The sequence below is a fragment of the Trifolium pratense genome, linkage group LG1 (genome assembly GCF_020283565.1).
Source record: "Trifolium pratense cultivar HEN17-A07 linkage group LG1, ARS_RC_1.1, whole genome shotgun sequence".
Lineage (NCBI taxonomy): Eukaryota > Viridiplantae > Streptophyta > Magnoliopsida > Fabales > Fabaceae > Trifolium > Trifolium pratense.
Window position 1 is genome coordinate 28935169 of NC_060059.1, and position 23738 is coordinate 28958906.

Below are 23738 nucleotides of genomic sequence, written 5' to 3' on the forward strand. Positions count from 1 at the left end.
TTTCGCTTTGCAAAGTTAGTTTAATTTTGTATCAATTGCGTCTAACTATTTAGTCAATCATTTTATTGTCTATAATCCTTAATAGACTTTGATTTATGATCCTCATTGTCATTTATCACATATATAGCGCTTTATTATGTGCAAAAATATTGTCAACGTTGACTTCATCTCGGTTTCATCGTATTCCATTCATGACATAATTTATTGAGATCTCTTTATTTTCATAAATTTTAGGTACCTAATAAGTTCTTCTGGAACTGAAAAATCAATTATGTCAAATGCTCTTTTGAGATTTTCATATCCTCACTTGGGTCATCTTTCTTTTTTTTTAGCTCCTTATCTTATTTGAGGAATTTATCCTTGAAACCGATTTGCTTACCATGCTTCAAGCGTGGTTAAGAATCATTTGCAATATTAGATTGTCCGACAGGGACATTCATTTTTATCAGAGCATTAGCAGCTATTGATTGATTTCATAAACTTTGCAAATGAGTTATCTTTTGAACATTTGGTTCAAGCTATTTTATATGAGGATCAAGATGAGATAATAATAATAATAATAATTTATTTCAAGTGATTCATTTGAACTTCTAGTTCATATTTTTAGCTGCTTATTCCCTCCCCCTAATATTGGGAAAATTAATTCATCACTTGAAAATTAGCCTTCTGGGCTATAAACAAGTCCCTAATTATTGGCTCAATATAATTTATAAGGGATGAAGAGTTATATCAAATATATTTTCCCAATATTCTTTTACGACCCATTTAAATGCATTATATTGGAGCAATTGAGACGTACCCAACACATCCAAAAATGTTCATATATGGGAAATTAGGTTTATAAACCAAAATTCAAATAAATTAGGGGAGAACTTATGTATATAATAATTTGTTGGCATGATGCTATTCAATATCTCAACATACATGTTTGAGTGTTCCCAACTATAACTTAAAATGGATCTTCAGGTCCATTAATTTTTTTTTTGTTTGTACGAACATATTTCACAAGATGTTCGGTATAAATTTCAATTAACATGTGATATTTATCAAATACTTTCTAGAATAATATATATAAAATGATCTCTTAAGAATAATCTCACAAACTTCTGGTTGTGAGTTTATAACAAACATACATGTGACCATTTGGTTGATGCATCAATTCAAATTTTAGAAATCTAATCGGTCCACATGATCGGTGTATTGATTTACAAATATCACCTTATATATATTCTAAAAAATAAAAGATGCTCATTTACTTAATTTATCAACTTCCTTCGGGAACTAGTAACACATAAAAACTATTAGATTGAAGAAACTTCAGGCCCTTCAATTCATATAAAATTATTTTATATTTCACATCATAATAGATTCGGGATGACCCATCCGATCTTGCCAATTACAAACTTAATATGATTTAAATTGTAAACTTCTGGTTTACTTAAACATGTGCTTAAGTTGCACTAATATCATAAGTACACCACAAACTAGGGACAAAAGTTGATAATATGTCTCGTAATATAGAGATAAAATATCTCCGTCGTTTCTTGTTTCAATATGATATTCATTTATGTGAATATCCTTCGGTAACAAATTTCTTTAAGACTTAAAATATAAAATACATTAGCAAATTGCAACTTTGTTTCTCGATATAACAATGCATTGACTCTTCTGGAGCCTTCAATAATTTTCGTACTACCAAATATAAAATTTAATTTTTCATGAATAGGTATTTATGAATATTTTCAAGCTAAACAAATATGTTTCTACAAAAAAAATCTTTTCGGTGGAACACAATAAAAAAAAAATAATAATTTATTTGTATGAGAATTAAAAGAGTGAAAAATAAAGTATAACAGAATAATGTTTACGTGGATTTCGGTAGAATTAGAAATTAAAATATAGTAACAATTAAAAGATTTTAAAATTAAAATCAATCAATTGATTTAAATATGTAACCGAATAACTAAAATCAGTTTATGTTTGCAAAGAATAATTTGAGTTTAATCATTATTATGAGAGGAAAAAAAACGTATGAACCATGCATTCAATCATGAGTTTAATATATCAATAACATCCATCCAATGTATGTACAACAATGGATATACAAAATATTTTTGAACTTATTTTTTTCAAAGTTGCTACTTCAAGACATAAATAATTCTTCAATTGATTTCCTTTAATTTTGGTCCATCTTATACGAAGATCAAATATATCATATAGATTGTAATCATGTTGTAAAATTTTATAAGTTCTTCAACAAATCTCTTTTTAGAATGACCGGAGAAATTCACAATTTTACAATCCTTCATTTCATTGAGCGATACTACAAGAATGCTTTAATATTGGATTTTATGTTCTTCAAGAACTATACAAATAATTTTTTTCATTAACAATAGCTAAGGAAATCCATATTCTTTGAGTAATTCATCTAAGATGCGTCAATATTAAAGCTTTAGTTCTTCAAGAACTATATCACAAGTGACCTTCATATAATGATCACAATGATCTTCATAATTTCTTCAAGAAAATTTCATTCTTTGAGCAATCATTCAAAGATGCTTCAATATTAAGGTTTTCCCTTTTTCTTCTTTAATTAGTTCTTCGGGAACTAGCTAATATCACATATATTTTCATTAGTTTTGCTAATTTGTCCACTTTTCCTTTTTTTTTTCTTTCAATTCTAGCGAGAAGCCGAGCTTTTAAAATTAACACGGCCATGACTATTACCTCAACGATGGCCACAATTTTGTCCATGGTAATCGTGTGTTGCTACATTCACTTCCGGGAATGGAGTAACATCAATGGGTTGGACTTCATTCACTTCTGGGAATGATTTTTCATTCATTTATCATTGATATATACTATCATCAAATAATAAAATTAAGCAAATACTTAGATAAGCATAATAAACATAGTCAAATAAAAAAAATTAATTCCAATTATTTTTTATTAATACTAATGTAATGTAACGTACTGAAAATTTATAATGCAAATTAAATAGTAACTTAATAATAATTATAATGTAACCTATGTTATGAATAAGATTAATTAGTAACTTATTGAAAAAATAAAAATAAATTGGCATATAACGTATTGATAACAAAATTGGCATATGATATACATTTTTTATGTTTTGTACAATATAGAAATAAATAAATAAATCCATTGAAAATTGTAAATTGCCAAAATTTTATAAAAATTGGTAAAACTATCCTTTAGGGATGCATATGTATATTGAATTCTTAAGAAATAATTTGATTTTTCTTTTAAGTTCTTCAGGAACTATATAATATCGTTGTAATGTAAGAATAATCCTTTATGCAATCCTCATAAGAATAATCCATATTCTTCGTTATATTATAATATATCTAATTGTACAATCCTTCATAGATGTATCCATAATGAATTCTTCAAGAATTCGTGGAGTATAATTGGTTTTTAAATTGTTCAAGAACTATATAACAGATCAAATCAGTTATTTATCCAATCCTTCAGGGATTGATGTTCATTTTACTTATATCTATGAATCTTCAGGATTCATATTTTAAAAGATATTTTACGGTACTTTTAGAAGCGTATGCTTATGAATCTTCAGGATTCATATTTTAAAAGATATTTTACGGTACTTTTAGAAGCGTATGCTTATGAATCTTCAGGATTCATATTTTAAAATTTCATCATACTATGAATCTTCAGGATTCATATTTCAAAATTTCACCACAATACTTCTGGATCATAGGTTTGTGAATCAATATAAAAAAACGAGAAGAACAAAATGATCTGAAAAAATAGAATAAAAAAAATTCATATATAAAATAAAATTGTCACTTCCCATTGTTGTTATACCTTTCTTGAAAGAGGAGAGACTATCGTGCTGATAACGTGTTATGAACTATTTCTAAAGAATAGCAAGAATATAGAAGGAGAAGAGAAAGAGAGAAGAGAAAGGAATAGACCATTGTTATTATTCTATTCACAAGTGTGCTTTACATTATAACAAAGGGGTCTTATTTATAAGACACAATTAGGGGACAAGAAAACCTACACAATAATGGACATTCATTACATATTATTCATAACATATATCATTATTTTTCATTTGAACATGAATTTATTCACATAGTCGCATTCACATTTATATCTAATGCACTTTGGAACTACAGGAAAGCGACACATACTGATTGGACAATCACTAGCCGTTTTGCATTGCACATCTGCGAAGTCAAATAATAAACAAACGTTAGCAAAAGGAAATGAAATGTTATCTAAAACCTAAAAAACTAAACGGTGTATGTAAGGGTCGGAGTTCGAATCACGGTCATTCCACTTATTTACTTTAAGGTTGAAATTTTTAGTCACTAAATTACTTGACAAAAAAAAAAGAACTAAACAGTGTCAAGAATAACTTACATCCGTCAATTACCACAAAAAATAGCGAAAGAATAACTAATAGAGTGAATATTTGAGCCATATTTTTCATGCTTTGCATGTTATAAATAAAAACTTAGCTTGAAGTATTTATAAGCATAAACTTGTTTCTTGGTTAACTTCAGTAAAGGGTTTTAGCACTTGGGAGTTGCAAGAAACAATTAATACATTGGAGTCATTGTTGACTGTCTCTAAGATGCATTAATGTGTTATGTTTAACCATTAGTTCAGTCGATTGATCACTTCCTATTTTTTAAACAAACTTGATTGGACGGTTAACCTTATCTCAATTAAAATTCTTAATGCTCATCAAAGATTCATAAGATTTTTTATTTTATATTAGCTTTTATTGATAGACAAGGGAAAATTTTCAAAAGACAATTAAAGAGTTTTTTTTTACAAAAATTAATTTTATTTTCTAATATGATACAAATTAAATAAAAAAAATCTGAAACTAAAAATCAAATTTTAAGCTATATTTTTAGGAGCTTTTTATAATTTGTTAAACACATCTAAAAAATAATTATTCAAAAATGTACATTGACATACAACAAGGAATAAAACTGTTTGCATTAAAAATATATATATAGAGATAAAAAGCTGTCACTTTTTTATAGGAGGGAAAATGAATTTTGGTAACTTTTTAGGGACGACAAATGTAATTACACTTTGTTTGTACGATTTTTTCAAAACAAGTCACCTTATTTTCTCAAAATTATTGTAAAATTAGGAAACTTATTACATTCACATATACTACAAGTCATCAATTTCAAATAAAAATCCTCTTTTGTTTTCCCTACACATGGACAAACAACACATCAAATTTCATATATCACCTTTAGTATCTTCAACCATATATAATATAAGGGTGAATTTCCTTATCTAAACTAAGTCATGTCATGCGAAGGTTAATGTCATAAAATAAATAATAAAATGGTTGAACAAAAATCAAGACAACAAAAGGAACTTTTTTTAAAAAAAAATTTATGTAATGATTCATGAGATGCATATAGACAATAATTCAGATATCGCTCCAATTGACATGATTTTTCTTTTAGTCAAGTTGACATAATATTTAAATCACACCCTTTTTAAACCTAGAAACAAATTGCCCCATTCGATAGTTATTAATTAAATCATTCCAATTACACATAGTAACAAACGACCCCAATTGATTCTTAATCAATCATCTTATTTAGCACTTAAACAAATATCCTCAATTAACATTTAAAACACACTCTACATGCCATGTCATGCAACTATAAAATATATTTTCTCTTTTAAAATATAAGCAAAAATTAGTTCATAAAAATGAATGTATTTATATGTAGTCCGATTTTTTTAACTTATTTTTGTTTATATTTTAGGACGAAGAAAATAAGTTATGATACTTTTTCAAACAAAGTTAGTATAATGCATTTAATTTTATGTCAAATAAATCATATTTTTAATCAAAATCCACGGAATACTCGAAGTTGCATTAGTTATTACATCTTTATTTATTACATTTATTGTGACTCTTATTTATACTCTATGTGTTTAGACTTTTCAATAATTTTTAGAAAAAATAGTGTCACCCGTAAGTGTGTTTTTCACTCAAGAATAAAACTTTTAATACAAATTTATTTTTAATAAGGAAGATTTGTTTTCCACATCTATTTCACTATATATATGCTATATATATATAGGGGGCTGTTGGGTCTAAATTAGCAAAGTGCACCTTTTCAGTTAGACCAAAATACCTATTCTTTTTATTTTTGACAAAGTATAGCAACAGGGACATATATGTAATTTACATGATAAAAACACGCGCCCCCCATATCTCGCGCGCCCCCCATACCATTTCACCAAATCAGTTTCACGCGCCCCAAAATAATCTAATCAACGCGCCGCCAATTCTAAACTCATCGCAGATCCAACGAAAACCACCATCATCATCATCATCATCGCAACCACCGTCCACCGTCACGATTCAACGAAACCATCATCATCATCATCGCAACCACCATCGTTCTTGTTGGTGTTTTGATTGGCTACATTTTGCAAAAGCCAACCAGCCAGATGCTGGACTGAGATGCTGTAGCATTATAGTACAGCATCCTGAAGCTCTGTTTTTCGTGCAGAATTTTTATTTCAAATCTGAGCCAAGATTTGCTTCAATTATATATTCAGGCACGTGCGTTTAGGCAAGATGAGACTTACTCAGCAAGTCTTATTGAAGTCGGTCAAAGGAAAGTTATTTAAAACAAAAATATAATTATATTATATTTTTGCGTTTTTTTTTGTTTGGAACAACAGGAATTATATTTCTGAAAATAATATAGGGTTGGCCGCAATTCTCACAGCTGTACAAGTCTGAAGACCTAACTTGGACATCAAGACAATTGAAGACTATAAATATGTGAAGCCTCAAGCCTTTACAACTCGTGTATTCAAAACCTTGTCTTTCATAAAGCGTGCGTTTTTTAAGGTTTTGGTTGTGTGTTTTTTGTCAGCCTTTCTTGTGTCAATCTGATGCAAGTTTAGGACTGTGTTTGTGTTGTTTATTGTAAGCTGCTCCTAAGCTTTGAAGCACGGAGTTAGTGTGTGTGATTCACTCATAAGCTTTTAAGCAAGAGTGTGGTCTAGTTTCTAGGAGAGTGTCTCCATCTTGATCGTTATTATTGACAGCAACATGGTATGTGTTGTTAGAGGGAATTTGGGACGGGGTCTCATTATCTAAGAGGTGCTTAGGTAGGATTGCACGGGTAGTGTCTAGGTGATAAGTCAAGTACCGGGTGTTGGTCGAGGGCTTTGAACTAGAGCTATTATAGTGGATTCATTCCTGGATTGGTATCCCCCAGAGTAGGTGACGTTGCACTGAACTGGGTTAACAATTTCCTGTCTTATTTATTGTTCTGCAATTTATTTATTTATTTACTGTGTTCTGCGACTGTCTTGCTGCAACGTGTGCTATAGCATCTTGTGCAGCATTGTGTTCACTGCGTGCCAGATTTCAATTGGTATCAGAGCAGGCACCCTTTCTGGTTATAGGGTGAGCTCCAGGGAAAATGTCTGGCAACATTGAAAAGGAAGGAGGGCTTGTAAGCAGACCACCGCTTCTAGTTGGTGTCTCCAACTATGATTATTGGAAATCGCGCATGATTGCTTTCCTAAAATCTATGGATAGCAAAACTTGGAAGGCTGTTTTGAAAGGATGGGACCCCCCCGTGGTCATTGACAAGGATGGAAAGCCAACACTTAAACTAAAAGCTGAGGAGGACTGGTCTAAAGAAGAGGATGAGCTTGCTTTGGGAAACTCAAAAGCATTATATGCATTATACAATGGGGTAGATAAACACATCTTCAAACTAATCAAAAAATGTGTCTCAGCAAAGGAAGCTTGGAAGATTCTTGAAACTGTTCATGAAGGTACTCCTCAGGTAAAAATGTCTAAATTACAGATTCTTACTACTCAGTTTGAAAATTTACGTATGAAGGAGGAGGAAACAATTCAAGATTTTCATATGACTATTCTAGACTATGATAATCAATTTGATGCTTTGGGGGAGAAAATTCCCGAAGAAAAGTTAGTAAGAAAAATGCTTAGATCACTTCCAAAGAAATTTGATATGAAAGTCACAGCTATGGAAGAAGCCAAAAATATATCTGAGATGAAGCTGGATGAACTGGTTGGATCACTCCAAACTTATGAAAGTGTTGCAAATGGAAGAAGTGAAAAGAAAAATAAGAGCATTGCCTTCTCATCTAAAAATAATGAAGAAGAACTGGAGGATGAAGAAGAATCTAATGAGAGTATCTCTGAGGCCATGGTGTTATTAGGAAAACAATTCAACAAAGTTCTGAAACGAATGGATAAGAGACCCAGATCAAATTTCAAAAACAATGCTCCAAGCACTATGCGCAGCAATGAGAGTCAAGGAAAACCAAAGGGTGATGAAAAATCAAACTTAAACAGAAACATTCGATGTCACGAATGTGAAGGATATGGTCACATCAGACCTGAGTGCCCAACATATCAGAAGAGAGCAAAGAAAGGACTAACTGTCAGTTGGTCTGAGGATGATGACTCAGAAGATGATACAGCATCTGTAACTGCTAAACATATCTCAGTCTTAACAGGTATTGTTACATCTGATACAGAATCTGATGATGGAGAGGTAACCTATGAAGAGCTTGCTGCATCCTACAAGGAACTTTGTCTTAAAAGTGAAGAAATCTGCAGGGTTATTGAGAAACAAAAGGTAACCATCAATGAGTTAAAAGCAGAAAAATCTGAGAATATCTCAAAAATAGAGGAACTTCAAAAGAAGGTAAATTTTCTATCCTCTGATCTTGAGATCTGCAGGGTTATTGAGAAACAAAAGGTAACCATCAATGAGTTAAAAGCAGAAAAGTTTGAGAATACCTCAAAGATGGAGGAACTTCAAAAGAAGGTAAACTATCTATCCTCTGATCTTGAAGAAGCTAAAGAAGTCATTGAAAAATTAAATACTGACATTTGGCGGCTGAGAAAATTCTCTGACATGTTGTATAAAGATGATGAGCATCTTGACAAACTTCATAAGGCTGATGGACAACTAGAGGAAATCTTAGAGAAAAATGTTCGAAAGCCTAGAAATATTGGGCTTAGCTATGAAAATGTCAACAAATTCAAAAATTACAGTCCTAACCTCATGTACATGGAGCCTAAAGAAACTCAAAAGCAAAGGATGCCTTATCAGAAGCCGCAGCATCATCAGCAGCATCCCATGTCAAGAAATAGAAGAAAGCACCATGCTTGGAGATGTCATTACTGTGGTAGAAAAGGGCACATAAGGCCTTACTGCTACAAGCTATATGGGTACCCTAACAGACGTCCTCAGCACAAACCTGTTTCCACAACTGCTCCTACTCAACAAGAATGGAAACCTAAAGGAGAAAATGAGAAGAAAAGTGATACAATTCAACCTGAAGAAGAGATTACTGCTCTGATTGCTCACACATCACTTAGAGCTTCATCAAGGGAAGACTGGTATTTCGATAGTGGCTGTTCAAGACACATGACCGGAATAAGTAAATTTCTTGTTGGAATAAAGTCTTATTCAGCTAGCTTTGTTACCTTTGGTGATGGTGCAAAAGGAGAAATTGTTGGGATAGGGGAGCTCAGAAGTAATAGCTTGCCTAAACTAAACAATGTACTGTTAGTAAGAGGATTGACTGCAAATTTGATAAGTATTAGTCAACTATGCGACCAAGGAATGAAAGTAAACTTCACCAAATCTAAATGTCTGGTTACAAATAACAAAGGTGAGATTTTGATGAAAGGTGTCAGATCAAAAGACAACTGCTATCTATGTGTTCCCCAAGAAGAAGCAAATATGTCAACATGCTTAATCACTAAAGAAGATGAAGTAAAACTATGGCACCAAAAGCTTGGTCATCTTAATCTAAGAAGCATGAAGAAAGCAATATCTAAAGAAGCCATCAGAGGACTGCCAAATCTCAAAATTGAAGAAGGTAGCATATGTGGAGATTGTCAGATTGGAAAGCAAACCAAGATGCCACATCCAAAGCTGCAGCATCTTACCACTACCAGAGTTCTTGAACTTCTACACATGGACTTAATGGGTCCTATGCAAACTGAAAGCTTGGGAGGAAAAAGGTACGCATATGTTGTTGTTGATGACTTTTCTAGATACACTTGGATAAATTTTATTAGAAAGAAATCAGAAACCTTTGATGTGTTCAAAGATCTATGTATTCAACTTCAAAAGGAGAAAAACAATGTGGTATTAAGGATCAGAAGTGATCATGGTAAGGAGTTTGAGAACTCCAGTTTCTCTGACTTTTGTGCCTCTGAAGGCATCATACATGAATTCTCATCTCCCATTACACCACAACAAAATGGTGTAGTAGAAAGGAAAAATAGAACTATACAAGAATCTGCAAGGGTAATGTTACATGCAAAGAAGCTTTCACATGGTTTTTGGGCAGAAGCTATGAATACTGCCTGCTATATTCATAATCGTGTCACCCTGAGATCTGGAACAACAACTACTCTATACGAATTATGGAAGGAGAGGAAACCTACTGTTAAGCACTTCCATGTGTTTGGTAGTAAATGCTACATCTTGTCTGATAGAGAACCAAGAACCAAAATGGATCCTAAAAGTGATGAGGGCATATTCTTGGGATACTCAACAAATAGTAGAGCCTACAGAGTATATAATAATAGAACCAAAACCATGATGGAGTCTATAAATGTGGTAATAGATGACACCTCAAGTGAAACTGCTGAAGATGATGCAGAAGATGCTACAGCATCTATACCAGGTGATGTAGATTGTGAAACTACTAATGAATCAAAGAATGATACAGAGGTTACTGCATCTGACCAAATCTCTGCTACTCCAAAGAAAGGACCTTCTACTCGTACTCAAAAGAATCATCCTACAGACCTGATTATTGGTAATCCCAATCAAGGAATTACTACTAGAAGGACACTTGACATAGTTTCTAATGCTTGTTTTGTGTCTAAATTTGAGCCAAAAAATGTGAAGGAAGCTCTGACTGATGAGTTCTGGATAAATGCTATGCAAGAAGAGCTAAATCAGTTCAAGAGGAATGAAGTTTGGGACTTGGTTCCTAGACCTGAAAATGCAAATGTAATTGGTACCAAATGGGTCTACAAGAACAAGTCTGATGAAAGTGGAACTGTGACCAGAAACAAGGCAAGGCTGGTTGCACAAGGATATTCACAGATTGAAGGGATAGATTTTGATGAGACTTTTGCTCCGGTTGCTCGTCTTGAATCCATTAGATTACTTCTAGGAGTGGCATGCATTCTAAAATTCAAGTTATTCCAAATGGATGTGAAAAGTGCCTTCCTCAATGGGTACTTAAATGAAGAAGTATATGTGGAACAACCAAAGGGGTTTGTTGATCCAAGCTTTCCAAATCATGTTTACAAATTAAAGAAAGCTCTTTATGGATTAAAACAAGCACCTCGAGCATGGTATGAAAGATTGACTGAGTTCCTTACTAGTCAAGGCTACAGGAAAGGAGGAAATGACAAGACTCTATTTGTGAAAGAAGATCAAGGTAAATTTCTAATAGCACAAATCTATGTTGATGACATTGTCTTTGGAGGAATGTCTAGTGAGATGGTACAGCATTTCGTGCAGCAAATGCAGTCTGAGTTTGAGATGAGTCTTGTAGGTGAACTAACCTACTTTCTTGGGCTCCAAGTAAAGCAGATGGAAGATACAATTTTTATCTCCCAAAGCAAGTATGCAAGAAATATAGTGAAAAAGTTTGGTATGGAAAGTGCTGCTCATAAAAGAACACCTGCAGCAACCCATTTAAAGCTTACCAAAGATGAAAAGGGAGTTGATGTAGATCAAAGTCTTTATAGAAGCATGATAGGAAGCTTATTATACCTTACAGCCAGCAGGCCTGATATTACTTTTGCTGTAGGAGTATGTGCTAGGTACCAAGCTGAGCCAAAGATGAGTCATCTTGCTCAAGTGAAAAGAATTTTGAAGTATGTGAATGGTACATGTGATTATGGGATCTTGTATACTCATGGTGAGAACTCTATGCTAGTAGGATATTGTGATGCTGATTGGGCAGGTTGTGCAGATGATAGAAAAAGCACCTCAGGAGCTTGTTTCTTTTTGGGCAACAACCTTATATCTTGGTTCAGCAAGAAACAGAATTGTGTATCCTTATCTACAGCTGAAGCAGAGTACATAGCTGCTGGTAGCAGCTGCTCCCAGCTATTATGGATGAAACAAATGTTGCTGGAGTACAATGTGGTACAAGATGCTATGGCATTGTACTGTGACAATCTTAGTGCCATCAATATTTCAAAGAATCCTATCCAACATAGCAGGACGAAGCATATTGATATTAGACACCACTTTATTAGAGACCTAGTTGAAGAAGGTATTGTGACTCTTGAGCATATTGCCACTGAAGAACAACTGGCTGATATTTTTACTAAGGCTCTAGATGCGGTCCAATTTGAAAAATTGCGAGGCAAACTTGGGATTTGCCTATCTGAAGAGTTATAGCAATTATTGCAAGTGTGGCGTGCAGTTTTCTCTTCAACTTATTTAGTAATGCACGCTGTTATGGGTAATGTTGAAACATCTGAAGATTTGGTAAGAATTGTGTGTTTGTTGATGATAAGGATGTTTCTTGTGGTGAGAAAGTATTTGTCAGAGAAAGTTATGTGGTGTTCTCCCCTACTGTGTTTAACATTTGTTGGTAATGATATTAGCGCTCCAATTGAGGTCAAAGATGACTCTGTGTTGGAACATGTCAAGAAGAGTGTTCCTGAGAAAGATGCTGCACATGATGCTACAACATCTGCAGCACGGGAAAATTTGGATAACATCTTGATACCCGAGTCTCCAGATGATGTTATTGTTCCTGACAAAGAAAAGGGTTCTGAAGCAACTACTACTGATAATGTTTTTGTTCATGATATCTATGTGATCCCCTATCTTCTGACTTCTGTGACTTGGTACTCTCTGGATCTTTGCTTTGCTCCTATTCTATGGTACTGACTTTATTTGTCAGAATTTATGGCTAAAAAGGGGGAGTAAGTTTATGTGCATGATGTGATGAAAAATGCTATAGCATTTAGTATAGCATGTTTTGAGGGGGAGTGAAGTTTATGCATATATTGAGGGGGAGTAGGTAGAATTTATTTTTCTACTACTTTTAATATGCATGCTTATATAGGAATTTATTTTTCCTATTTTCTGTGGCGCTGCTTAAATTTTAAGGAGTTTATTTCTCCGATCTTGAATCCACTATGTGAGAGTTTATTTCTCTCTATCTGTACTTTGAGGCTAAGATGTGTTATGTTCCGCTGTTGCATGCCTCTGATGCTTACGTGCTAGCTATCTATTCATCTGATGAATTCTTTTACTTTCTTTCCTAGTTGTGTGCGTATGTTGACTCGAAGGAAAGTTTAAATAGCTTAGCATCGTTCTACTTTCTTTCCTAGTTGTGGGCTTATGTTGACTCGAAGGAAAGTTTAGACTGTATCTCTCTATGCACTGGCCTAAGGTTGTTTTAGCCAAAATTTGCCAAAGGGGGAGATTGTTGGTGTTTTGATTGGCTACATTTTGCAAAAGCCAACCAGCCAGATGCTGGACTGAGATGCTGTAGCATTATAGTACAGCATCCTGAAGCTCTGTTTTTCGTGCAGAATTTTTATTTCAAATCTGAGCCAAGATTTGCTTCAATTACATATTCAGGCACGTGCGTTTAGGCAAGACGAGACTTACTCAGCAATTCTTATTGAAGTCGGTCAAAGGAAAGTTATTTAAAACAAAAATATAATTATATTATATTTTTGCGTTTTTTTTTGTTTGGAACAACAGGAATTATATTTCTGAAAATAATATAGGGTTGGCCGCAATTCTCACAGCTGTACAAGTCTGAAGACCTAACTTGGACATCAAGACAATTGAAGACTATAAATATGTGAAGCCTCAAGCCTTTACAACTCGTGTATTCAAAACCTTGTCTTTCATAAAGCGTGCGTTTTTTAAGGTTTTGGTTGTGTGTTTTTTGTCAGCCTTTCTTGTGTCAATCTGATGCAAGTTTAGGACTGTGTTTGTGTTGTTTATTGTAAGCTGCTCCTAAGCTTTGAAGCACGGAGTTAGTGTGTGTGATTCACTCATAAGCTTTTAAGCAAGAGTGTGGTCTAGTTTCTAGGAGAGTGTCTCCATCTTGATCGTTATTATTGACAGCAACATGGTATGTGTTGTTAGAGGGAATTTGGGACGGGGTCTCATTATCTAAGAGGTGCTTAGGTAGGATTGCACGGGTAGTGTCTAGGTGATAAGTCAAGTACCGGGTGTTGGTCGAGGGCTTTGAACTAGAGCTATTATAGTGGATTCATTCCTGGATTGGTATCCCCCAGAGTAGGTGACGTTGCACTGAACTGGGTTAACAATTTCCTGTCTTATTTATTGTTCTGCAATTTATTTATTTATTTACTGTGTTCTGCGACTGTCTTGCTGCAACGTGTGCTATAGCATCTTGTGCAGCATTGTGTTCACTGCGTGCCAGATTTCAGTTCTCTTTAATTTCAGAGAATCAACGATTCAACGAAACCATCATCATCATCATCATCGCAACCACCATCAACATCACAATTCAACGATTCAACGAAAACACCATCAACATCATCATCGCAAACACCAGAAACGACCATCACGATTCATTCAATCTCCTCCAGACAACATACGGTATCCCTTCCATCTCTTGTATCTGTAATTCTATTTCATTTTTGTTCTGAATCTGAACTTTAATTGTGCGTTTTTTATTTATTTATGAAATTGTGTTTGTGTCTTACTATGAAACCATTTTGCTAATATAATGGTTTCATTCAATTGGGTCTACCTATGGTTTGGATTACGGTTTTGAAGAATTAACAAAAGTCAGGGATGAATAAATACTAGTCACTGATATTTGGATGAAACCATTGTGAATGTAGAATGGTTTCACTGATATTTGGATAAAATTATATAATAAATAATCACTGATATTTGGAGTCCTAATGGCTTTTTGACTAAGTTGTGAATATTTTATACTGATATTTGGATGAAACCATTGTGAATGTAGAATGGTTTCAGAGAGTTGTACTCTGAAACCATTATACCAGCAAAATAGTTTCAGATAGTTTTTCACTTGTGTTTTGCTTCATCAATAGTAAACTAGATGCATATTCAGTTCATATTATTTTATCCTCTTTTACCATTTTTAGTTGTATCTTTATTTTTCCAGGGCAGTTCATGGTGCTGTTGTTGTTTTTTATTTGATAATCTGTTCACAAGAGACTGGAATTTGTTATAATAATTGTTGGTCAAATATGATCATGCTATTTGAGAATAATTTCAATATCTTTAGTAGAATAAGTTTGGCTTACATCAACTGGATTTTTGGGTCTTGTCAGGCTGTAGATTTTGTGTCTTAGAGAATACTCAGGCACCACAATCCCACTTTTTTCCTGAGAAATTCATAAGAGCCAAAAACTGAAGCTTAAATCAAAAGACCACAAAAACACCATAATCTATTAACTACTGTGGAGTTGGATGAAACCATTGTGAATGTAGAATGGTTTCACTGATATTTGGATAAAATTATATAATAAATAATCACTGATATTTGGAGTCCTAATGGCTTTTTGACTAAGTTGTGAATATTTTATACTGATATTTGGATGAAACAATTGTGAATGTAGAATGGTTTCAGAGAGTTGTACTCTGAAACCATTATACCAGCAAAATGGTTTCAGATAGTTGATACATTTTATTTGTTCTGTTTTATGCTTTTTTTTGTGATGATTTTTGTGATGGTATAATGGTTGAGTTCTTATGAATTTGTTATGTTTTAGGGTGAAAACATTTAAGTACCTAGAGATGGTAGATCCACCAACCTTCAGTCTCGGGTTGACAGCTTCGGATGAGGAGAAAGGGAATGCTTCATCATCTGGTGCTGAGGCAAATGTAAAGCATAAAGGAAAGGAAAAAAAAAGATGAGAAGAAAGTAAGTGATAAAGTGAGGAAAGATAACGATGCCGATCCAAGATTGAGGCACAAGCTTAGCATACCTAAGGTGTACGACATTATGCAATTGATAGAAGGAAAAACAAGGAAAGATGAGATAGTTAAGGAACTTACCGAATGTGGCTTTGGAGGAATGAGGTATATATGTAATTGGACAAAGATTCCTACCTTCTTTGTGGATTGGATAGTAAAAAGCTTTGAAAAAGAGCACATGTGGATTAGACTGACAAAGACAAAGGTACTCCCTTTGAGAGATGATGATGTACATCGAGTGTATGAGCTACCAATGGCGGGGAAGGAAATTAACTTGGATCTTTGTTCTGATGGAGCTATAAGGAGACTAAGAAGAGAATTAGGATTGGGTGGGGATAGTTCTCCACATGTGAAGGTGAGTGATTTGGAAAGCAAATTGAAGACGATCGAGCATCCAAAAGCATGGGTTAAAGGGGCAATCTGTTATATCATTCACAATATTTTGTGCCCCACTAATCATAGTGGTGTATCACTACAATATGCACAAATATTGGAGGATCCAGCCGGCGTGTCATCGTTCAATTGGTGTTCATATGTTCTTCAATATATGAAAGAAGGTTTGCAAAATCCGATTGTTGCAAATCCATTAGCCGACTTCCATTTCCTCATGGTAATATTTCTATACCTTACTACTTATATTTTTTTTGGATAACAATTAACAACTTGAACATTTTTGGACCACTATAGTTAGTTTTACACTCAATAATGTGATTAGGAAGATGGTTTTGAATTCAACAAGTGTAAATTGATATGATAGTGATAATGGTAGTCCTAGTCTAGTAATGTAAACACAAATAGGAAAAATGGTTTTGAATTCAACAAAACATTACTCAGATATTATACTCATTCATAAACTTTGTTGATTTTGTAACAAACTCATGAGCTTCTAAATAGTATGATTCAGATGCATTTTTACCAAGTTTATGATGAATTCCTTTGTTTAAAATTGGATGACACTGACTATGAAACCATTTAACTGTGATAATGGTTTCAGTGTATAACGTTATGAAACCATTTAACAAGAAAAATGGTTTCATTAAAAAAATAGATTTGTTGTTGTGACTGTTGTGATGTTTTTACACATTTTGACGCTGTAAAAGATCTCGACACAGTTGATTTGAAATCAGACGGTTATGGCACGAAAACTTATTCCCTCAGTTCATAGTAATTTTTTTATAAGTTTACTTATTTTTTATTCACTAGATAGAGAAAATCTAGTGATACATACATTCTTGTTTTGCTTATTTCCGACGACTGTTAATGTCTCTATCTTTTAAACATTAAACTGGCTATGAAACTAATTAACTGTGATAATGGTTTCAGTGTATAACGCTATGAAACCATTTAACTAGAAAAATGGTTTCATTAAATTAATAGTTAAAAGCTAGGATGTAGGATTCCTAATATCTCTTTTAAATCATCCTATAAACAAACATAAAAAGAAAGATATAAGGCTAATTTTTTAAATTATGTATGCGATTTATTGTGTATTCCCAAATCAGTCTCTTTTTATTGTTGATGTTTTTATCATGCTAATTTATTGTGCAGATTAATTATATGGAAAAGATGGGGAAGAAAAGCCCATTTCTGACCGGGAGATACAAACGACCCTCACTTCGTGATTGGGACGTAAAGACGGCAACCCAAGATATTCAAAAGGTCCACGACGTTATGGGACTCGAGTATGGATTGACAGCCAGTGTAACCACATTGAACAACACTGATGAAGTGCCACTCGTGCTATGCTTTGATGCAGATACTTGTCCATTGTCTGCGGTGAGTGAAAAATAAAGATAGAAATTAAACAATTAAGGAATATTAATGTGGAAACCATTAATCTTGCTAAATGGTTTCAATAAGCTATACTCTGAAACCATTATACCAGCAAAATGGTTTCAAATAGTTGATACATTTTATTTGTTCTGTTTTATGCTTTTTTTTGTGATGATTTTTGTGATGGTATAATGGTTGAGTTCTTATGATTTTGTATAATTATTAGTATTGTGAACCCGGTTATGTTAATAATTATTTGTATACAGGCACCGATGCATCTTAATCACTGTAGGTCCTGTATAATGGTCTACAATAGAGCTGCTGAAATATTGGAAAGAAGGTTAGCTGAGGGTAAAGATGGGGCAGATGAACAAAAAGTTGGAAATGAGCAGGCAAATATTGATGAGGGAAATGTTAGGAAACAAGGTCTAAGATATAAATCATCAGCTAACAGAAGAAAAGTAATTCCCAATGTAGAAGATGAGGAAGCAGATGATGGACAAGGACAACAACCATCACTCTCTGGTACACAAGAAACAATACTGCAGTATCCACAATATTTTGATGCAGGGTAAGTAATGACTAGTATTTTGTTTCAGTTTTTTTTTTAAATATAAATAGTTTCAGTAAGTTATATACTGAAACCATTAGTCTAGATAAATGGTAGAATATTAAGGAATATTATAAAATTTATATTTTGTAGAATATCCTTAGATAATATTCTAACATCTTATACCATATCTTTAACACTTGTTACACAAGAAACAAGAAACAATACTGCAGTATCCACAGTATTTTGATGCATCATCAGAATACTGTAAAGAAGTTGTTGTAGAGTAAGAAGCAACAGTTGCTTTATATGAAATGATTTCATTATACTAATAGATTTTTTTGAAACAGATATACACAGGACCAGCTTTTAAACATTAAAATAGCTCTGAAACCATTTAACTATGATAATGGTTTCGGTGTATAACGCTATGAAACCATTTAACTAGAAAAATGGTTTCATTAATTAAATTCTCCACAATTCTGCAAAATAATAGCTATGGCATTTATTTGGCAGGGCAACTCCGTTAAGGACGGTGTTGGTTGATGAAATCATTGACTTGAGTCAAGAGGACACTGTTAAGCCAACTATAGTGAAGAGGAAGAATGAAAAGGAGGATCGCACATATCCTGAACGTAGACGAGCTGTGAAGAAATCAAAGTACCTTACAAGCCCATATGATACTGCTGTCTACGAGTCAACTGCAACTAAATTGCAGAAGGATATATGCACCTATGCATGGAGCAGTTCAATTGATGAGTAAGTCAAAATCATTTTAAAATATTGTGATTAGAATAGGTGACTACAAATCCTAACTGCTTAATAATTATATAGGGAGGAAATTCTCTACTACTCCAAATCACATGACTTCTCTCTACAACGGAAAGAGTTATGGACTCTAAACAAAGATGAATGGATCAGTTGCTTTGTTGTAAATAGTTGGGTAAATTACTTGAATTGGAGGCAACGAAAAGGACAAATGACAAGGCTTGTTACACGATATATCAATCATGTACGGATTATATTCCATGAATATTAATAGTTTACTTACTTTTAAGTTTTTTTGGAATTGATTTTACTCATTTAATATAAACAACAATACATGGAAAGACCGGATGCACTGGAAATAGAGCAACCAGCTGCGTTCAATAACTTCATTGCAAGACTGAAATGGTTCAAGTACATGGATTGGAAGAAAATTGACCCTACAAGTCTGGAATACGTAAGTCCTTCCCCGACTATTAGTTGCTTTAATTATGAAAAAGTCTATTAAATGTCAATTGTGTATAATTAACCAAACTAATGGGTTAATTATTGAAGTCATTTAACAACACTAGTGGTTTCGTTGGATATACTAGTGGTTTCATTGGATATGTTATACAATAAAACCATTAATCTTGTTAAATGGTTTCAATAAGTTATACATTGAAACCATTAGTCTTATTAAATGGTTTCAATATCTTACGGTTTAGTCTTATGGTTAATTAAAGGTAATCTTTACCAAGTTCTAATTAATACATTTAAGTAATCAGTTCTGGTTATGCATCTAGTTTAGTTAAACACTTGCAATTGTAGTACCTTCTAATTAAAATTACAGTTTAGATGTGGCAATAAGTAAGTACATAAATCATTGCTAATAAACCTTAGATTTAGGGGCTAGCTGTGAGTCTTCTGATTAAGGGAAAAAAAAGATGTTTATTCTTGTTTCTAGTATGATATATTTTAGTTTACATGTCTTAGATTTTACATGTTATTTGTACTTTGTTAACTCAAACTACGCCACTTTTAGGGTGCAAGACCCAACCTAATATATTAAACCATTAGGTTCAAACTTCCATTTTGTTCCTTTTTTTTAAGTTACTAAAATATATCATACTAGAAACTTCCAGTTTTGTGATTCTTTCAGTGTTTAAAAGGTTCAGGCAAACTTCCAGTTTGAGTTATCTGCTCAATTTTGTTCCATTTTTTTAAGCATCCTAATATATTTTGTGTGCTTTTAAACAGATCATGACGCCCGTATTGATTGGCAATCCAGGGAGTCATTATGTGTGCTTTGTTGTCAATTTGAAAAGCCACAAATTCCAATTCCTAAACAGCATGTATGGAGATAAGTTGGATTTGGACCCACCAAATATATACAAAAAGATGTTTGATGTATGGTTGAAGGAGGTGAATGCATTTCTTATAGGATTGTATACTCATAAAAAAAATGCCATTGCCTTTCCACTTTAGCAAATTTAGTTGGGAATCTCCAAGAATGCCAACTCAAATTGATAAAGACAATTGTGGAGTCTTCTGCATGAAGTTCCTTGAAGAATGGCAAGGTGACCATAACATCCAAATGGAGTCTTTCAAAAATTGGAGCCAACTCGGAAAGCGAGACAAAATTGCAAGGGTGATGGACTTCAGAATTGGGATATTGTCCACAATTTTAACCGACTCCAGCAATTCAATAAGACAAAAAGTGGAAAAGAATGCAACTTCTTACTGTGAAGAACTGACTCAAAAGCTAGGATGATGTTTGAATTTCTGAATTTGAATTTCTGGATTATGTATAACTAATGTAGTTGTTTAAAGGTTGTTGGAGGCTGCAATGTGTTGCTTTAGTAAAGGTTGTTTGAATTTCTTACTAATGTAGTTGTTTCAGATTGAGGTTGTTTGTGTTTGTGTCGGGGACTGCCGTCTGTCACACACAGAGTTTCAATGGTCAAATTTGAGCATGTTTTTTTTTTTTTACTAAAGTTTGGGGGTGGTATTTACTGGTTTTGGAATAAGTGCACTTTGTTACAACTCTTGATAGTTGCTTGCTTAACAGAATTTACTATTATTTTTTGCCACTTATAATTAGTATTTTCGCTCTTTTTGATATATTCTGAACCTCTTATATCTTCTCTCTTTTCTGTCATTAAAATATATAACTCTTTCTTTTTAACTATTAGGTTAATGAAACCATTTTTCTAGTTAAATGGTTTCATAGCGTTATACACTGAAACCATTATTACAGTTAAATGGTTTCATAGCATTATACATAATTTTAGTATTTATTTTAGCTACAACCATTATTACAGTTAAATGGTTTCATAGCTAGTTTAATGTTTAAAAGCTAGTCATGCTAGTCATGGGTATATCTGTTTCAAGAAAAACATATTACTTTAATGAAACCATTTTTCTAGTTAAATGGTTTCATAGCGTTATACACTGAAACCATTATTACAGTTAAATGGTTTCATAGCATTATACAAAATTTAACAGCATACCAAAACATTGTTGACAACAACCGGGATGTTACGATAAGCAGGGAGAAATTGAACCTCTTTCTCATCTAACAAATCATGGTTGTGGACATTGTTGAAATATATTACCACCCATTTTTCTTCCGATCCAATTGTCTCTTTAGCAACCACCAATCTAGCACTACAACTACACCTTGAAGCTTTCCGTTTCCTTTGACTTTCCAGTTCATTAACTTTGACTGATTTAGAAACCCCGGATCGATGGCAAACGAACTCTCTTTTGTAAACTGTTTGTGGATTTCCCTCATCAGTAGTGTTTCTATAAACGTGATGACGTCTAATTGAGAAACCACTTCTTTGTGCAAACGAAGAGTAAAAATTATAAGCATCATCATCACTATCAAAAATTTGACCTTGACAAGGAATCCAATCATCAATGTTAATGGCTCGAGGGAAATCAACATTTGTAAGAAGTTCAATTTCATCAATATCAACTTCATCCCGTACTTCAGTCGACATGTCTAATCTTATAGTTTAAATCTGAACATATCAAAGTAATAACATATCAATTCAGAACTCAAAAATCATATGAACTCAAAATCATCACAAAAAAAACCATAAAACAGATCAAATAAAATGCATCAATTATCTGAAACCATTATACCATCAAAATGGTTTCAGAGTACAACAATCTGAAACCATTCTACCATCACATAATTTCATAAATCAAAATAAACGCACAATTTCATAGTTCATGAAAAAATAAACAGGAGCATAAATCATGCACATATAGCAAACGAAACGCATGTATGATTGTTGCAGAAATCACATAGATGATTGTTCATGAAAAAATAAACAGGAGCATGTATGATTGTTGCAGAAATCACATAGATGGAAACGAAACGCATAAATTTAACTAATCAATATAGCAAACGAAACGCAGTAATGAAGTGTTGAAGATGAAATTGTGATGGTATGCGTTCATGAACTATCTATGTGAATGATGATGTTGAAGATGAAAACAGACGAATATTTGGGATGGTGATGGTGATTGCACGACGATGAACATTGGCGTAGCTTGTTCGGCGATGGTGATGGTGATTGCACGATGATGAAGATGATGATGACGGCGATGGTGAAGAGTTGGGTTGCGATTTGGGGGCGCGTGTGGCGCGTTGACTTGAGAAACAAATCTAATTGTGTTCTGTAGAAATGGGGGGCGCGAAAAGAAGAGCTATGGGGGGCGCGCTAAAAAAACAGTTACAATGACATCACTACCCTTCTATACCCTTCTAATTAATTAATAGTTATTGGGATATTTTTGTCCAACTCAAAAGGTGCACCTTGCTAACTTAGACCTAACTAGGGTCTAAGTTATATATATATATAAAAGAGATACAACGTGTCACATACACATACAATAAAAACAAAACTCCTAGCTAAAACACGCATGAAGAAGCCACAAACAATGCCTCCAGTCTCCAAATCACCAAATAAGTTGCACCGATCCAATTATACCATGAAATTGTGAAAAAAACTCATGATGAGACATTGTTGTTTTTTTTTTTATCTTTTATTAACAATGAAGCTAACAATAGTTGTATAAGATAATGATGTATAAATTATACACAATATAATTATATATTTAGTTTTCATATCACGGTTTATTTTTCCCATGTCTCCCATAGAAGCACTGACATATGGATCTAGCGCACTCCGGAAGCACTGGAGGGATACACATATTTCCTGGACAATCACGTTTTGTTGTGCATGGTTCAACTGCAAAGTCAAACAATAATAATAAAAATTTAGCAAAATGAAATGAAATGTTGTGTATAACATAAAGAGTGTTTAAAAAATTACTTACATCCATTAATTAACACAAGAAATAGCGAAAGAATAATTAACAGCGTAAAAATTTGAGCCATATTTTTCGACTTTGGATGTAATAAACAAAAACTTAATTAGACAATTTATAAGTATAAATTTCTTGCTTGGTTAGCTTAAAAATTAAAAAGTTTTTAACATTTGGGAGTAGCAAGAAACAAATAATAAATTGGAATAATTGTTAATTGTCTCTATAAGACAGAGTAATGTATTGTGTTTAACTCTTCGTTCAGCCGATTGATCATATATTTTTCTTTTTTT

At 33.2% G+C, this 23738-nt stretch overlaps 2 protein-coding genes and 2 long non-coding RNA genes across 4 annotated transcripts; 2 read left to right on the top strand and 2 right to left on the bottom strand.

Annotated features, from left to right (window-relative positions):
• Positions 1–3938: 3938 nt before the first annotated feature.
• Positions 3939–4575, bottom strand: LOC123899263. Its single transcript, XR_006805555.1, has 2 exons — positions 4411–4575; positions 3939–4214 (listed from the first exon to the last, which is right to left on the bottom strand). It is a non-coding gene; the product is annotated as an uncharacterized LOC123899263 (long non-coding RNA).
• Positions 4576–15854: 11279 nt separating this feature from the next.
• LOC123891809 lies at positions 15855–19396 on the top strand. Its single transcript, XM_045941696.1, has 6 exons — positions 15855–15935; positions 15979–16644; positions 17583–17810; positions 18074–18378; positions 18874–19116; positions 19192–19396. The coding sequence occupies exons 1-6, from the start codon at positions 15855–15857 to the stop codon at positions 19394–19396; spliced, it is 1728 nt and encodes a 575-aa protein (XP_045797652.1).
• Positions 19397–19453: 57 nt separating this feature from the next.
• On the top strand, positions 19454–20871 carry LOC123885564. The gene is made up of 2 exons (XM_045934851.1): positions 19454–19579; positions 20362–20871. The coding sequence occupies exons 1-2, from the start codon at positions 19460–19462 to the stop codon at positions 20587–20589; spliced, it is 348 nt and encodes a 115-aa protein (XP_045790807.1). The 5' UTR covers positions 19454–19459; the 3' UTR covers positions 20590–20871.
• Positions 20872–22914: 2043 nt separating this feature from the next.
• On the bottom strand, positions 22915–23673 carry LOC123885313. The gene is made up of 2 exons (XR_006801127.1): positions 23458–23673; positions 22915–23369 (listed from the first exon to the last, which is right to left on the bottom strand). It is a non-coding gene; the product is annotated as an uncharacterized LOC123885313 (long non-coding RNA).
• Between the last annotated feature and the right edge of the window lie 65 nt (positions 23674–23738).

Bases quoted from the DNA above. Each gene is read 5' to 3' on its own strand.
- LOC123891809 (XM_045941696.1), top strand. From the start codon at position 15,855: ATGGTAGATCCACCAACCTTCAGTCTCGGGTTGACAGCTTCGGATGAG. The intron at 15,936-15,978 runs GCAAATGTAAAG...AAAGATGAGAAG, and splicing joins CTTCATCATCTGGTGCTGAG to AAAGTAAGTGATAAAGTGAG. The intron at 16,645-17,582 runs GTAATATTTCTA...TTTATTGTGCAG, and splicing joins CCGACTTCCATTTCCTCATG to ATTAATTATATGGAAAAGAT.
- LOC123885564 (XM_045934851.1), top strand. From the start codon at position 19,460: ATGGAAAGACCGGATGCACTGGAAATAGAGCAACCAGCTGCGTTCAAT. The intron at 19,580-20,361 runs GTAAGTCCTTCC...GCTTTTAAACAG, and splicing joins ACCCTACAAGTCTGGAATAC to ATCATGACGCCCGTATTGAT.